The 18,221-nt window shown below is 42.6% G+C and overlaps 1 protein-coding gene across 2 annotated transcripts in view; it reads right to left on the bottom strand.

The window, feature by feature from the left end:
* The window catches only part of zdhhc8b (zinc finger DHHC-type palmitoyltransferase 8b), an 86,840-nt gene extending 70,564 nt beyond the window's left edge, over positions 1-16,276 (bottom strand). Inside the window, exon 1 of one of the 2 annotated variants that reach the window (XM_012874706.3) lies at positions 15,608-16,276. In XM_012874706.3, coding sequence (XP_012730160.2) covers positions 15,608-15,711 — 104 coding nt within the window. In that variant the 5' untranslated portion in view covers positions 15,712-16,276. The remainder of the gene's footprint in view (positions 1-15,607) is intronic. The other variant, XM_012874623.3, reaches the window with a different exon arrangement.
* Positions 16,277-18,221: the final 1,945 nt, after the last annotated feature.

Here is an 18,221-nt window from a genome sequence, read left to right as displayed (position 1 = left end):
TGACTGAAGAAAGGGTTTTGAACGCGTACAACCTCGGAAGGTATTTCTTGTGACGTAAACGTTCAAAGATAAAGTTGCACTTTCAATTCTTCAACCTTCGGTGCAAATAAGGGTTATTGGCAACGGGGAAGCTGTCAAAAGCTTCCACCAGATTTCTGAGAAAGCAGGTGGTCAAAAACTCATCTGGCTGTAAAAGACCCGGAGCAGCCACTGAGGTTTTAGTTTCTACAGTAAGGCACGGTCTAAACGCTGAAGGGCTTCATGCCAGAACTCCAAGGCGTACACAGCTAATGACCCAAAAGCACATGAAAGGTCAGCTCCAACTTGCTAACAGCTAAAGGAGACTCTGTTCTGTGAAGCCATGAATCAAAACAGGAACTCGTCAGATCCTTGGACCACCTTCATGTCAGGAGGAGGACGAATAGAGGATGCCCTGAGAAGAACACCATGTCTGCTGTAACGCATGGCGATGGCTCAGGGTTACTCTGCAGCGGCCATGTTTCCTCTGATGCTGAAAAGAAAAATAGGGATTCACAGGCCCCCCAAATGGCAATAAACCTAATCTGTAGTGTTGGTGACAGCGTTGCCAACTCAGCGACTTTGTCGCTATATTTAGCGACTTTTCAGACCCCTCCAGCGACTCTTTTTCAAAAAAGCGACTAGCGACAAATCTAGCGACTTTTGGAGACTCTGACGTGAAAGCACGTATCGTTCATACTCTTGTCCTCCGGCGGCAGGTACTGCCATGGGGCGCCTCCCCCGTTCTCCCCTTCCCGCAGGAGTCCCTCTCAGCGCTGCAGTCAGAGCCACAGCATGTTTACCGTCAGCGTCCAGACTGCAAATAAAGCGCACATGCGCCGGGATTGACGGCGCAGGTTGATCATAAATAACTGAATTTGAAATATTTTATCTTAAATACATAACGGCATTTGATTCACACAGCCACATGTTCATGTTTTACCGTGATTTGTAGGCTCCTTAGTGGACCACAAGAGAAAAAAGAAAATGTTGAAAAAAAGTTGAAAGGAAAAAATTTGTAACTCCGCCATAGTTTCTCTTTATGGTTAATTTTGCCGGTCTCAAACCCGGGTAAAGGAGGAGGGTTAGTATTGTAATAAAATAAACATAAAAAAAATAATAAAATAAAATAAAATAAAAATAATAATAATAAATAAACATTAATAGACAGAAAAAAGTAGCTCTATATATATTCTGAGTGTTTTTACTCACTTTTTGTCTTTGTTATTTCTCACACAGCGTCAATAATATGCACATCACATCATGTGGCAGATTATGCAAATTAGGCGATGACGTCATTCAGCGACTTCTAGCGACTTTTAGACCAGCCAATAGCTACTTTCCTTACTGAGGAGTTGGCAACACTGGTTGGTGAATCATTTCAGGTCCACCTGTAGCTGTATTTCAGGTCCACTAAGCTAATATGTAGTAAGAAAATGTAATATTTTCTTCCATAAATGTAACTAGGACATGCTAGTAGTCAGCAACTAGACTTTATTGTACCTGCTAAACTAAATGTGACCTTGTTAGAAAATGTCGGCCTCGCTAGGAACAGTCACTTCGGCGCTATGAGTAGTTAGCCGCACATGCTAGCATACGACTTTCAAAGCAAGCTAGCTTACAAGCTCTAAACTCTATTCTGGGCTTTGCACTTGTGAACTTTTTTATAAATTTGGTTTTAAAAGGCTATAAATTAATTTTTAATCTAAAAGAGTGGGAATCAGAGACCTTAGAATCTCCTGAAACAAGAGGAAAACATCCTCATCCCAGGAAAGATAAGACATGATGATGTCTTATCTTGAGGCCTTTTTGAGAAGCGGCTGCATTCCACAGTGCTTGCTGAAATCTTCCAGATGGCCCGGCTATCATGACTGATTTCCAAAAAGGTGTTTTTTTGCTCACAGAGCCAAGTTCAAACACCCTGCTGTAAGTTTCCAAAGAGAGCACTAAAAACTGTGTCAAAATGCAAGAGTCTTTCTGCCAGAGATGTTCAGTGAAAACGAAATATATTGTTCACCTGTGAAACGAAACGCCACAGCTGTGCAAAAAAGCAAAAAAGTGACTGCAGGAATCTTGGATGGCAACCTGATTCCAGATCGGACTGGGTTGGACTCTGACGTCTCAAACACCAGGCCAACAGACCAAGTGTGTGGAAGAGAGTTTTCTACTTTTTCCAAAACAAGCTGAACTCAACACACAATGCAGGAATTTAAGCTATTTTATAAAATATTAAAACAACAAACACGTAACGTGATGACGGAGATCCATTGGTTGTCATTGGAAGTTTACTGAAAAGTTCTTTATGTCAAACTTGTTCTACCACCTCAGCTAACAATTAGATTTCCAAATACCACCACATTGAGGGAGACTTCAAAACAATTGTTCAACAGGACTTGGAATAAGGACAATATACATATATATATATATATATATATATATACATACATACATACATACATATATATATATACATACATACATACATACATATATATATATATATATATATATATATATATATATATATATATATATATATATATATATATATATATTTAGCACTGCATGCTTGGTTAAAGGATGAGGTTTGAAGATGTGATCTATTTTAATCATAAGCTGAAATTTAAATGTCTCAAGTCGTAAACGTTTAAGAAAGCATATGTAGTTAAACCTCCTAGAGGAAAAGTTGGAGGTTTCTCAGCAGCCCACACTTTAAAGCCCAAGTCCAGCAGCCCCTGACTGACAGGGGCCACCAAAAAGAAAATGTTATGTATTTATTATTTTTATATATTTATTCATCATATATTACATATTACTGCAATGGGCTGGCGACCCGTCCAGGGTGTACCCCGCCTCTCGCCCTTTGACAGCTGGAGATAGGCACTAGCAACCCTCGCGACCCCAATAGGGCTAAGCATGTTGGAAAATGGATGGATGGATATTACATATTAGCTTTTGCAACGACTGATTTTTTTTTTTTTTTGTCATGGGGCCCATTCAAAACCATTCTAAGTAACATTAAAGGCAGCCTAATTACAACCAGTCATACTTGTACCAAAATTGTACCAGGCTATAACTTTGACTCTCAGCATTTTTAGCACACCCAGCTTACTCGTTGAAATAAACTTCGATAAAACCAACAAAGCACATGGCTCTCTCATTTCCAAACACGTTTGGATCTAAAACAAGTTGCAGGACGTCAAAGCCAGTTCCTATTTTAGATCAAATACATTCATGTAGCTTGTTCTCCAACTGTTTGGAGAGATGTGTTAAAATAGTATTCCACAAAGGCTGCAGGGTTAGGTCACCTCTAAAAAGTGAGCTACAAAGGGAACAAGCTAAAGCTATATATATATATATATATATATATATATATATATATATATATATATATATATATATATATATATATATATATATATATACACAACTGCTGTGTGTGTTTATGTGTGGAACCAACTCAGTAAGAGCAATCAGTGTGAGCTGTGGAGCAGCAGAACAAAAACATTTTATCTGTGGGTTTACTACAACCTGGAACATACGTATGTCACCTCCATATAGACATTTTAATTGACTTTAAACACACAAAAGTGATATCAGAAGCTATAAGGCATACTTATAAATCCAATGTTAGAAATGGGTATTATCACATTCCTTGTGGGGTACCAGAGAACAACTAATTATCATGGTTGGAATTAGTCATCCTTAGATATAAAAGTTTTTCAGACCCCGGCTGCAACTCGTTTTAAAGAGAGAAATCGAGAGAAATCCAGCTTCTCATCCTGCTGGTATTGGAGACTTTTGGAGAATCGTGAAAATCTATCGTTCCTACTCTTCTCAAAGAGCAAGGGGTGCTGCTGTGGGTCCCTCCCCATCCCAGAGCGGTCACAGGTGGTCGAGTCCTCGTGCAGCCATCCGTCCCAGCTGGAGTCAGAGCAGCTCCATCTTTGTCCAGATCACTCAACATGAGTGGTGCGTGTGCAAAGCTGCCAGCCTGACCACTAGCTGATCCTCTTACAATAAGGGCGGCAATGCATATAAAAATTGCTTGGAGCGTAACCTTAAAAAGAGTGATGGGTGGGGCTCCATCAGCTGCCACGCCAGGACTGTCCGTGTTTTTTTCTGAACAAAAATATGTCCAAACCGTCCAAAGGAAGCAGTGTTAGCCTTCATCCAGCCAGATGAACGGCAGTGGGCACCGACAGAAAGAGGAGGGGGACAAAATGTGGGTTACTCGTGCTCTTCCCCTGGCATCTCATCAGAAGCACAAACGGTACAAGCAAAACCTTTTTAGCAGGTTTAAAATGGTAACAGTTGAAACCTCAATATGTGCCGATACCTCTAACTACCCCAGGTCTAATATGGAATGACAGAGTTATAACCAAAAAAGACCAATAGCTTTTATGTGACACTTTTTACCATCACTTTCATTGTCACAGCGATAAATACAACAAAATGTGGTGATAATATGCTAGGTCCATATCTCCCATTCTTATACAACAGCGATCGCCTCACTTTTCAACCCATGTATTTTAGAAATCAGCACCGATTTCAGTCATTTGAAATCAACTGAAATCATCCTCTTATAAAGGTGTCTTTGAGTTTTAGACTGCTGATGCCTGGATCTAACAATGGTTGTACTCCACCCCACACATGGACCATCTCCCTTTTCTTGTGGCACCTCTGCAAAGCCAAATTAAAAAAAAAAGGGTCAGAAATGAGGAAGATCCTCCTGATCTCAGCGTCCCATCTTCCCGTCTTCCTTCATATCCCGTAGAGGGACACAACCACCACCCTGGTAAACACCAAACAGCCTCGCCTCTATAGCCTCCTCGATCCTTTGGAAAGCCACTGCGGCTGACTCCGAGCTCTGTTTCTGCTTATTACCAGTCGCAGTCTCCCTCTGGCAAAACAACATGAGAAACAGGGTGGAGACACCCAAAGAGGGAGAAGTGGAGGTCTAAATTAATCCCACATGTTCCCCAAGAGGAGACCTTAAAGACAGCCAAGGCCCGCTCGGCAAGTGGGAGGGCGGCGGAGCGCAGCAAAACTCTTGAGAGCCCTTTGCTGCACTTTCCCGCACTTTTCGCCCACACACTGCTGTGCACTCAACCCACATGGATCTATTTAGCTCCACTGTGGCATCACAAGGCACTATTTTTTTTATTTCTTTTTTTATTTAATTTTTTGTTGGCAAAATCCAGAAATTTTGCAGCAACCAAAATCAGTTTAAACTGACTTGAAAGAAGGACAGACAGAACCTGCAGCGAGAATAAATCAGCCCCTAAAAAGTTTTTATCAGGAGCCCCCCGAAACACCTAAGCAAAGCTAGGACAAGATGCGTTACATTTCTCCAAGACACTTCACAGCTTGGAATGAAGACAAACTCATCCTTTAAAAAGCTCGGTTCTCTAATGAATGCGCCGAAAAAAAGAAAAAAAAGAAAATCAAGCTAAGACCATTAAGCACATAAATTAGATTCTTAATCACCCGCTGCTTCAGATTAGGATGTTCTTGATTTAATTCTTTCTCTCTTTTTTTTTAAATAAATCATGATAATCACCAGAAAAAAAAAATATCTCACTTAGTTCACGTTTTACAATTCTCATCATGCAGGCACACGCCGAGCAGAACGTTACTTATCATCTACCCAGCCGTGCTTTGCTGACGATCAAATAGAATCATCGCTGCTGCAACAAATCGGCGTTGCAAGCCAGCAAATGTGCTTTTAGCGTCTAAAGAATCAGGCGACATTGTGTTGCATAGAGCGCCGTCAGAAAGCCTTGCTCCAGGAGGCAGAGCAGAGGGCCGTGGACGAGCATCAATCAGCCTATCTTAACCTAGTTGTGGAGCGGTGACAAGGACTGAGAAGGAATGAGATTAAATGAGCTGGCCTTTTATTCTCTGGGCCTGTTTTACTCAATAACACTGACAGTCGCACACGGCTTTCACTGCACCAATACTCTGCCGGCAGCCTGCTGCTGCTCAGCCACACAAACTCACATGGAGGGGCTCAACATTCCTTTTTCCTTGTTGAGAGACTGGAAACACACACACACACACACACACACACACCACCGGTCTTTAACATACAGTAGTTTTGTGGGGGGTGCATTTGCGCCCTCAACGAGGAGCACTTTTAACTTTCCTTCGAGGGGACAGAACAGCTGGACATGCCTTAGCCTGACGGACCTAGGGAGACGTGCTGCAGATCGTGGCGGGCAGAGCTGACTGACATTCTGGATTCAAGTCGGTGCATTTAAACTTTAAAGCGCTTTTCAAGTGTGCATACACAGAAATATGTAATCAAATCAATTCAGTCACACAGAAAAAAAAAATCCAATTCTAAATAGTTTATAAAACCAAGGTGTCCATGCGTTTAAGATAATAACTCAGCGTGTTATTACAAGACACACTGTGTGTTCGAACTCAAACTTTATCTCAAACTGTTAATCACCAGATCATGTTGCCTGGCTCTGATGATTAAGCGAGTCCTCGTGAGTCGACCACACCGATTTATACCTGTGTCGTAAATGGAGGAATTGTGATGTACAATTTTATTTTTAAATTCCTTTTAACTACTTTCTTTTCATTAAATGCAAGTATTTTGTTAATCGCTTTTGCAATTTATTTCACGATGCTGTTTTATTTATTTTTTTATCCTGTGAGGCTCCTCTCTTTTGCAACACTAGCATTAATAATATTAATAAATAATGCACTAGCAGCTGCTTCAGACCAGGTGTGTATGAGATTCTCACTATATTATAAATTCCAATAAAGCTAACCACGGGTTCTCAACATCACTGTATTTACACAGAAAATGTAAACTAAACTGAATAACGTGATGTGATAACTCTTCATTTAGGAATTAACTCCTCATTTAGAGTGACAATAAACATGCTACGTCAAGTCACTCACTAACTCACTAACTCTTAAATTTTGTATTAAATTGATATATAATGTAATGGTCTCTGGTGGTTTATATTCCAATATACCACGATTACACAATAAATGAATCAATCAATCAATGACAATAATCACATAATAACTCAGATTGCTCTGACAGGTCATCCCTCACTTACAGCAGAACGCCGTCCCACCAGCAGCCTCTTATAGCTGTAAAAGAAAGTGCTGAGGTACTAAAATAGAGTATGAATAGAGTAAAATAGAGTATGAATAGAGTAAAATAGAGTATGTCAAACAGCACCTATAAAGCTGAACATCAGAGGAGTTTCTATCTGTATTAGTATGATCAGTAGAGCTGAGGAGTAAATATACACTGCCACTACTATTTGTGTGAAGAAATACATTCAAAATGAATGAAGTCAGTGACTTAATTCATCTGGTTATATATATATATATATATATATATATATATATATATATATATATATATATATATATATATATATATATATATATATATATATATATATATATATATATATAGATAGATAGATAGATAGAGAGATAGAGAGATAGATAGATAGATAGATAGATTATAGATATAGCGGCAGCGATGTGAAATTGTGGTTATATTTCACCACAAGCCATGCAGAGATATATGGTAATAAGGTATAAGGGGCTTTAATCAGATACGACCAAAACTGAATTTGTTTTGTTCTTTGTACCAAATCCAATGTGTGCCAGACAACTAATGCAGCACGTCATCCTGGGCAAACCATTCCCGCCCTGAAACGTGATGGTGGCAGCATCATGCTGTGGAGTCGCTGCTGGCCAGAATGCAGGACAATCCTGAATGAACACCTGAAAGAGGGTGCAAAACGGACTGGGTCGGAAGCCCACCTTCCAGCAGGACGGCGACCCTGTACTGGCAGCCAGATCAATTGAGGCAAGACTTGAAGGATGATGCTCAGAGACGGACTCTGTCCAGACCAGCTGAGCTTGATCCATTTTGTGGCGCAGTGGTTCTCACACCTAGTCCAACATGTTGCACGTGTTTCCCTGCTGCAGCACACACCCCACGCTGAGGAAGTGATGCTATCATTTGAATCAAGTGTGCTGGAGAAGACACATGCAAAACTTGGGGGACGGAGAGCCCTGAGGATCAGATTTGAGAACCACTGTTGTAAAGTGGTAAAGTGTTACGTAGGCGGTGTGATAAATGCACTCTGTAATTCTCTGATTTTCTCTTATTTCTTTTGCAAAACTAAACATCCTTTTCCATCCATTAAACAACAGTTTGTGATGGTCCAACATATAAAATCCTCAAAAAACTCTTTACAGTTTGTGGTTGTAATGTGACAAAAACAGGTTTTAGGGAGTGTGTATACTTTTGCAAGGCGTTGTGTATCAACTATGCAGCTGCAGCAGTGAAGTAAAGCTGCAGAAGCAGGAACATCGCTCATCCTGACCAAAAATACAGGGCAGAAATGTGCCTTGTGGTACGCCATAAACCACAATTAGAATGAAAATGACCAATAAGCCACTGCACAGACTGCAGATCTACTATCAAAGGCCATTCAGAGTTATACAAGGAGCCTTCACAGATGGTTTCACTGTCTGCCTTTGTGAATTAAGACCTACTTCTCCAGTTATCTCTGACTGGCCCCAGTGAGCCGGCGCTGTGGCTGTCAACTCCAGGCCCTCGCTCCAAGCCGCTGACAAATGAGGACCTGCAGAGGATATTACATCCTTATCTAATCGGTCAAAGCAAGCCCCTCTGCTACAACCTGCTGCTGCTGGTCTTATCCGCGGTTAATAAACTACATCAGCTATCTCAACCAATCTGTGAACTGCACTATATGGATATTATGAGTGATCCCAGAGGGATATTTTGGCTCCGCTGCTCCCGTATGCCCATCAACTTGTTTTTGGTCTCGTGTGAAGATTATCTGACTTTTGTCTGGGGTCTAAGATGGGCACAGGATCGCCTCAGCTAAGAGGCGGAAACCTTAAGCGCGTTGTGATATGGCAACATTTTGGGGAATGCTTCATATACACCATGCCTTGAGGCCGGGTGGAGTTGAATAGCGATCTATTACTCATAGTAAGATGTTTTGAGGGGAATTTTTCTAGCCCCTACAGATGGTCTTTAGATTCAGTCCAGTTGTGTAATCTTTCCCTGTCTAATTCTGCTTCGTTTGTACTTGGGTCGACGACATGAGAAGACGGGCGAGACTGGAGCTGATCAGCCGGCACTGGTGATTACTCTGGTTATCAAGTCAGGTAGACGTCTGGACTGCTGATCCGGTCAGTTCAGTAGTGCTGGGGGTGCTGATCTGGGCCGGCCATTTTGGTTTTAATGAAATTAACAACAGGTGGACTACAGGAGCAACAAATGCGACGAAGACAAAACCAGAAGTGGTTTTGCAGGAGGAGACCACAGACGGGTTTTTTTTTCCCCCTACTCATGTTTTTTTGACTTGAGTTTAGCCTTTGCACTGCAAAAACGGATCTAAAAGTAAGTAAAATGTTCTTAAAGTTAGTGTATTTTTCCTTGATTGGAGTAGGTAAATAAGATTATCTGCCAATGGAATGAGTATTTTGACCCCTAAAATAAGATAATTAGATATCCTTCACTTGAAATAAGATGATGAAGATGAATTGTTCCTATTTTAAGTGCAAAAATCTTATTCCATTGGCAAATCATCTTATTAATCTGCTCAAATCAAGGACATTTAAGAACATTTTACTAATTTCTAGTTCCGTTTTTGCAGTGTGGCCAGGGTCCGTGTCACTACTGATAGCAGGAGGCGATACCTGGACGTTGCGGAGCTTGAGCAGACAGTCCAGCTCCACCAGGATGGCTCATCGGTACAAGTCGTTGCCAGAAGGTTTTCTCTCTCCCAGCATAGCATCAAGAGCATAAAGGAGATTCTGGGAGACAGGCGGTTGCTCTAGACGAGCTGGACAGCACTGTCAGTCGTCTTTAACCCATCAGTAGGACCAGTACCTGCTGCGTATGGAGGAACAGGTGAGTGCTGCCACTGTCCTACAAGGTGACCCCCACTGGGCCACTGGCGTGACCATCTCCGACCAAACCATTAGAAACAGACTCGTGAGGGTTGCCTGAGGGGCTCGATGCCGCAATCCTTGTCTTCCCCCTCACTGTCATCCTGTTTACTGCCGGCTCACTTTCAAATAAAGGTCACAATTGGCACAAAAACAACTAATATAATAAAAAAGTGTTGCTTTCGTTTTACTGAGCAGTGTAGGTGAGCAACTTGCACGTCCAGCGCCACGGCAGCTGGTAGGATTGGGATCATGGAGTCTCTATCTATGCCTGTCTAGGCCCAAGAGACGTGGAGAAGATCCAGTAAATAGAGCACATCAACCAGACATGATCTCTGAAGATCATTGAAGAAGAAATCCGACCGTCCCAGTCTGCCCCAGTCCTTTCTGCAAACTCTCTCTCTCTTTCTCTCTCTCTCTCTCTGATGGGCAAATCTTCCTGAAATCCTTGCAGTGTTCTCTAGCGCGGCGGCTCAAACGTGTCGCTGTGAAAATGACACCTTTGAAAGGACAATTTAATTTAATCAAATGCATTAACAAAGACGAATAAGTCAGAAAATTATAAACAGACACACGCCTTTTGCCATATGGGAAGTCACCAGGGACGCGTGTGCACGGGACCTTTGTTAGAAGATGGATTCGATCATGAATAAATAGGAAATTAGCAAAGCAAATACCAAACACTGACTATAAGGTGTTGTTCCATAGGTGACAAACTAGATCTGAAATGAGTTTGGCTGACTTTACAGAGAAGACTGGGTAGCAGCTTTACCGATTGCTGGACGTGAGCGCCGCACCAGGAGGACAGAGTCTTGGTGGCCTTCCTACCCCATTAATCCTTGATCGCTCCATAAAAGCAAGCTGTTCCTTTCCTCGTTACAGAAAAACGCTTTGCTCTTGCCACAACTTCAATCTCAGCAGCGCACAGTGTCCCGATTCACACATTTAAATAAACAAAACAAACCCAAAGTAGTTCCCCCCGTCATGCGAGCACTATTTAAAGCAGGTCGAAGACAGCCTGGCTCCCACCGTGCTGCGCTTAAAGCAGAATTACTTAAAGCAACAATTCATTTAACTGCAGACAAACTCAGCATGTCTTAAAGAAACAACGTCCCGGCGGACGGACACCAGAGCCGAGGCCCGGAGCGGCAACAACTACGAGCTCGTGCAGAGGAGGACTGGGATCACCGAACAAACATGAGATTAGCGTTTTAATTACTGTCCCACTCAAAAAACAAAAACCTCCTCTCTGTAACCAAAAGAAACGCTTTGAACTGAGAAGGAAAATGGCCTTTTATCCAAGAAGCACATGTGGCACATGAGGGGGATGCTTTGGCTGCGGCTGGATGTGTCCAAATAACTCTGTTATCCCTTTACAAACATGCCGGAAGTACCTTTTCTAAAAAAAAAAAAACAGCCACCGCGAACCTTCAGAGCGGAGGACGAGCGCAAAACAACAGGCCGTGATGGGTCTGAATGATGTCTGATTCTCTGGCTCTGCAGTGAAAAGGAGGAAACAGCTGCGGAAGCTGGAGATTAGATTCCTGCCGGGCCCGTTTCTCGCCTGCGGCTCGGCTCGGCTCTCAGGCCGGCGCTGTACGCAGGCTCCCACTGCCACCGCCGACAGCCTCCCTCATAACTCACCTCTGCACGGCGACAGGAGAGAAGAAAGGGGGGGGGGGGGGGAGCTGAACACTGGCCCTGTCCAGATGATCTACTGATTGTTTCCACACATCCCCTTGTGAACTTTAAAATGTGTACTGTGAGGCTTGGCAGCACAGGCCAAGCTGGCAGTTTGGTTTCCTGGATAATTTATCCATGTGACATATGGGCTAAAGGCAGTGATTAAGCCTTTGTGAGGAATCGCTAAAAGGTTTAGAGGAAAAGAGGGGGGGAGAAAAAAAGGGCTTATTCACTACAGGAATGATGATTTGGAGGGAATTTAGACACGGCGACTCTGAATCTCTGCATAGGCGCAGATACGATTGAAATCACAGTCTTTGCTGTGATCACGCTGTGCTAGTGTGCAAGAACTGGCTCTTATCCTCCGTTTTCTATTTGACACCAATTAGCCAGCTGGCAACTCTGGGCTTCCGACAGTATTCCTAACGCTTAGCCGTGTAACCTGTATGCGTTTTATTTTGTTTAGGGACAGACGTTTGTGTTTAACCCAACACGCCGCCCGCATGGTGAATAATGGGCGCGGCAGCATCATGCTGTGGGGATGCTTTCCTTAGAGAAGCTATAGCTGAACTTATCTTTGTCGGGTGAAGAATAATGCTATATACGCAACGTGTTATGAGTTAAAAGACTGGTGATGTGATTGAGGGTGCCCAGGGTATTTTTTTAGTAGGAATAGGCAGCGAACTGGGGACGACCTAGGGCTGGACAATAATCAAATAACGATTTATATCGATCGATAAAAAAAAAAAAGTTTCAATGAAAAGTTCAATAAGTTCATTTTTTTTTTTTTTTTTTGGTATTCTTTTTGATCCATTGTATATATGAAGATTCACTGTATATAACTGAATGCACCTTCCCTACTCTGCACCTTCTTGTATGAGCCGATGTGACGAGTGAATTTCTCCATTGTGAGATCAATAAAGACTATCTTATCTTATCTTATCTTAATAGAATAACAGCTTTCCTTCCTTTTGCATTATAGTCATATAGGTTAATATTACAGTCCTTACATTCTCCCAACCAATCAGAAACACAGAACCAGACTCGAAGAGTTAAGATAGCAAGTGTTATTTTTTCTTTTTTAAAAACTTGCAGTTTTGGGAAAATGTTGGTTGAGTTTGAATTAAGTGTCCGTGTGTTCTGTATGTAAAAATAGGTCGCTAAGGTACACCATAACATGGCCAGGGCTGCACTGAAAATACATGTTTTGAATTTGTTGATAATTAGCGTTATCCATCTATTTTTATTGATATGTTTTTTTCCTATAACGTCCAGCCCTAGATGGCACGACGAGGTGCGGAGCCGTAGCTAAGCAGCAGCTCGACAGGGTATGCTGTTATTTGCATGTAAGTGCTGACCATTGGCTTAGGAAAACTACCTTTACTTAAGATGTTGCCATTCATGTTAAAGAAAACAACAAAAAGTCCCTTGATGAAGCCTTGTTTCCTCCAGAGGATAGAACACGAGCTTGAGGTGCCCGTTTAGTCTCGTGCATGTCGAGGGTTTCTCATGGGGGGGGGCTTAGAGTTCAGACTAAACTCCTCACTCATGGTTCAAATTTGTGCAGGATCCGAAACAGGGGTGGAAGGTCAGACTAGATGGGAAGACATATGAAGGGGAATACAATCCCTGTTAAAGGTTCCCAAACACTTGAGGCAAAGGCTCAGGCCTCGTTTGCCTCCCACGTGGCGAATTATGCTCTACCGTGCGTAAAATCTTCAAAAAACCAAAACCAGTGAAAAACGTAAAGTCTGTGGTGGGAAACGTCCAGGGGATACGAATACCTTTGCAAGCTACTGTAGCTTGACCACAAAAAATACAAGTTTAGATGCCTCGGTATCCTGCATGAACCTCGTGAGTTCATCCAAGTTCTTGCCGTCTGCTGGCCATGTGACGGGACAAGTTCCTAGTTTTTCACTGGACTCGGGTTATTTTGGCTCAGAGATTTTAGATAAAAGGCACGCTGCCCTTCTCAGGCCTGCACTGTGATTCCGCAGTTTTCAGCTCTCTGTAAGAGACGAGGCCTGCCTGGGTTTCACTGTGATGGACGCTGCGTGACTTTACGGGAACCTCCTGGTCGCACGCTGCTGGTCGCACGAGGCCTTTTACCGGGAGACAACAGAGCAAATTAGTGAGGCCTTAATCCTGAACCACGAACCATCTGCTCCAGGAGGCATCTCTCAAACGAGAAACCAAGCCAGACAATGAATAATGATTCTGCGAAAAACAAAAGCTTGCAAATGTTCGCTAGCAGCGTGACTATGTGGGCGATTAAACCAGAACGCACTCGTTCTTTGTGCACGCTCGTACAACAAGCCATTTGTGTATGCAAAGCCACGAGCAGCACACCAAGGAGAGCGGGGAATCTTTAGAGAGACAGTCCCACCTGGAAGTCAAGCACAAATACAACATGTACTTCCTTCATTCTCGCACACCAAATGTGAAACACGGACGCACTCGGAGCAGTAGCTGAGGCTCGTCCTTAGATCCCCAGTGGTGGTTTATGATCTGGGCGATATGGCTAGCAGCCCAGGGTGTTCTTTCATCATGGGGTGGAACTTAAACTTTTTCTACAATTTATATGTATCACCGATAGCTGATAACACCTAACATTGGTGCTAAGCTAAGAAGCACCACGGGTTTAACCATCAGAAGCGCTAAAAACTGTTTGCAGTCAAAACTTTCCCCACCTTCTTTTCATGTACAAATAAGCATTTGGAATTCCTGCACCATGGGCTCTTCTAGCAGTGAAACCCTGCTACTGAACACAAAGAGAATGCTTTAATGCAGATGAGTCAAACTCAAGGCCCGTGGGCCAAATCCAGCCCTTCAAAGCAATTTATTCAGCCCTCAAGAGCCAAAAAAGGCATGTCATGTCATAAAGTAGAGGTGCATATCCTTATATATATATATATATATATATATATATATATATATATATATATATATATATATATATATATATATTGTTTGTATATCTGGAGCATGTAACGAAAATAATTTCCCCTGGGATTAATAAAGTATTTCTGATTCTGATTTAAAGTGTATAAAGGGGCTAAAACAGTGCCTCCTGTAGCAAATGTTGATTTTCTTTAACTGTGTAGTAACACCATCCTGCCACTAGGTGTCCGTTTTTCTATAACACATTAAAACAACCCAGAAAAGTCCAAAAAGAGAAAAAGTGATGCAGAATGATGAGAGTTTAAGGTGTAACACATTCCAACAACTTTTTTTTATTTTTTTGCTGAAAAACTGTAGAAACTGGTCCTAAGTGTGCTACTTTTAAGTTACTGTGCATTTTAAAATTATTTTTTTTAATGAACTGAAATGAAATTATGAAATCAAAAGTGTCATCTATACAGGTGCAACCGGCCCTTTTAATAGCTCCATGAGACCAAAGTGGCCCAATATAGAAATGAGTTTGACACCCCTCACCTAAGGTGAAGAGAGAAAAGGGATGGGGGGCATTCTCGCCCAGGGCGCCATTCACGAAAGGACCGCCACTGCAGGCACCCATAATGCGCCTGGCACTGATTGCGATTCTCAACAAACTCCTTGCATGCACGTTGCTGCTGGATCCCAGCAGCGACCTGAATTATAACACGCATCAGCGGCCTGTGTGCCGACACCACCGTGGGGTTGGTGGACCTGGCGGTGTGGTAGGAAGTTTCTGTGGAAAGCATCGGAGTTGAACAATCTGTATGAAGCTCCAAAGGTACAGGCACCAAAGAAGGCTGCTGATCGCATCACAATTGCAGACCGGTAAGGACATTGTCCCTTATCGCCACTTCTCCCACATAAGTGCTTCAATGCAGCCGTTCTAACTTGCAGCCGCAACTGAAGGGGCACCCTGCGGGTGGCGAACAGTTTTTTTTGGGGGGGTGGAATCCAGACGCGCACAGATCGCGTGGAAGGAGCGGTGCAAACTTACGTGAAAACGAAGAATAAAGTGGTCGATCCCACCAGGAGCGTGGCTGCAGTGGACACTGGGATGTATTTGGTGGGTTTAAATCTCTTTCCAGCGCTGTTGGGCATTCTGTATTCTCCACATTCCTCTATTATTTATTCCGATCGGAGGCGCATGGGGGAAAGAAACGTCCAGCGCGCAGCGGGTATCTATGCGGGCCTTTCTGCGGCGGTGAGTGGCACAGGCAGTCCGATCTCCGCTGTCGCTGAAGCCGCATAGGTCCAAGGCGTTCATAGGCAGCAGTACGCGGAGCTCTGCGAGAGCCTGGAAATCCCACCCTTCCAATCCAGCCCACTGCTGAGGTCACCCGAACCGCTCGAAAAGGTGGAGCTTCGCTTCAAAAACCCAAAGGCGTCAGAACATGTATGGAGGTGGTATTAAAGGCATTTCTTCGTCTTAGCTAATTAATTATTGTCCTCTTTTAGCTACTGACCGCCTCCCGCCCGCAATTCAACTTATATTGAAATTATTTGCCCAGTAAAATCTATCCCAGATTTGAAAATCAGGTGATTTGATCGTGTGTCGAGTGGCACGAAACCTCATTATGAATGTGCCAGTTAAATGGTGATTTGTTTCATTTTGCAGCCTACATAAACTTTCCAAGCCCCAGCAACCCTTTTGCTGATTGTCGTCCTCCTCCACGCTTTGCTTTGGTAGTCAGTGGGTGCGCATCATCTGTAACCCGGCGAGACGCCAGGTGGGCGTGGTCTTTGCAGAAAACGTTCCTTTTGCTAAGAAATGAATTGGTGTGGTGCAAAATCTGATTTATTATTTATTATTTTTGCTTGATCTTTCATTATAACGTGTTTCTTTAAAGTTTTATAAATGAACATATCATTGTTTTTTTCATGTTAATAAAAATAATAAAACAGATGTCTAAACAATACAATTTTTTTTGGAAATCATAATTGTTGGAAGACAATTGAACAAAAAAACATTTTGATGCCTTTAATTCACCTGATCTGCCCATTATTAATGAATGAATAGATTTTTTTTCTTTGCTGTTTTTTTGTTCAGCAACATTTAAACACAGCTAAAATATAGTTCACCTTGCAGTCGTGAATATATGGAGCGTAAAACAGAGAGGGAAAACATCCATGTTTGTTTTTTATTTGGAAAATCTAAAAATGTACAATAATGCCAGTGCCGCCCTGAATTAAAACAGTATGAATCAGTTAAAAACACATTTATATTGGTATACATTAAGCAGGTGATCTAGGCTCTCAAATGGGGGGGGAACCCAAACTTCCAGAGATTTAATCTATGTTTTCCTGGTGAGGCCCTCTTCAAGGTCTGCAGTTGACCACTCTTCATGCTGGTTGGAAATTACGTGCAAACTGAGCCACCTTCTCTGGTTGGGGTTCAAATGGTGGGCACCCAATCACTCTGTGGCATGGCCTCTATAAATGCCCATAATTCTACAATTCTGTTCCAGCCTTTCGTTTCGGTGTGTCAGTCAAAAGATCAGCGTCTACGGTGAAGCACGGTGGTGGCAGCATGATGCTGCAGTCTTTTTGGGGCCCATTTAAAACCTTCCTGGAGGCACCTCTGGGGGACATTTTGACCATATTGCTGCAGTTGTTTCAGTCCACAGATAAACAGGCTAAGTTTCAATAATGAATACAGTCAGTGAAGCTGCAAAATAAGATGAATACTGAGTTTATAGGCGTCTAAGAACTTTTCATCAAAGTTTCCTCATCATAAACACATGACCTCGGACCTTCTACTCCAGATCACCCCTTTTAGCAAAACATTTCTGTATATTTTCTTTATTTCTTTTCTTTTCATCGCTTAGTCTTATTTGACTCGCCATTTCTTTGCTGTTTGTTTGTTTTGTTTTTCATTGCCTCCAAGTTTTCTCCCTTTGCCTTGGATTCCTTGTGTATAAAAGTGTTCTACAAATACATACATATGTACAAGGTATTGCCCGATTTATCGGCGCGGCGGACGACAATAAAATCAGATATTGCTGACAGGTTGACCCCGAACTCGTCGCTCGGCCACCAGCCAAAACTCCTCCCACTCGACTGCGTCGCTTCTAGCCGGTTTGTCCCCCGGCTCACTGCTAATGGTGCGTCCTCTTCTGTCACGATCCCTTTAACCGGCTGATATCTGAGAGGAGGACGAGAAAATATATATTTTTAAATGTGTTGGAGTTACGTGAATCTTTTGGAAGAACAATAACCAGTTGATGCTTCCTTTAAAGCAGTACACCAGTGTTGTGGGAGCTATGTATTTGTCCCCAGCATAGACATCATATAATGTCTATGGTCCCCAGTACATTTGCTGTCTCAGTCAGGTTTCCACTACGGATACAGGCAAAGGGCGCCCTCTAGTGGCAAACAGGGAAACCTGCCGCAAATAGCGCAAATGAAACCTTTATGACTCACACGGGCCACCATATTATTTGTAGGCGTCTCTCTTGCTCAGCTTGCTTTCACATTCACTCTCTTTTCAACTTTTCAGCCACATAAAAAGGAGCCGCCTTTTTCATTTAACTAATACGGCGACGGTGGTTGTTTTCGCCGCCAGGATTTAAACGAACAGCTAAGAGCCATTAGTCTGGAAGTAACGCGGG

The sequence above is a fragment of the Fundulus heteroclitus genome, chromosome 12 (assembly GCF_011125445.2).
Source record: "Fundulus heteroclitus isolate FHET01 chromosome 12, MU-UCD_Fhet_4.1, whole genome shotgun sequence".
Classification (NCBI taxonomy): domain Eukaryota; kingdom Metazoa; phylum Chordata; class Actinopteri; order Cyprinodontiformes; family Fundulidae; genus Fundulus; species Fundulus heteroclitus.
The sequence above is the reverse complement of the archived record's forward strand: the minus strand, read 5'-3'. Positions and strand labels throughout refer to the sequence as shown.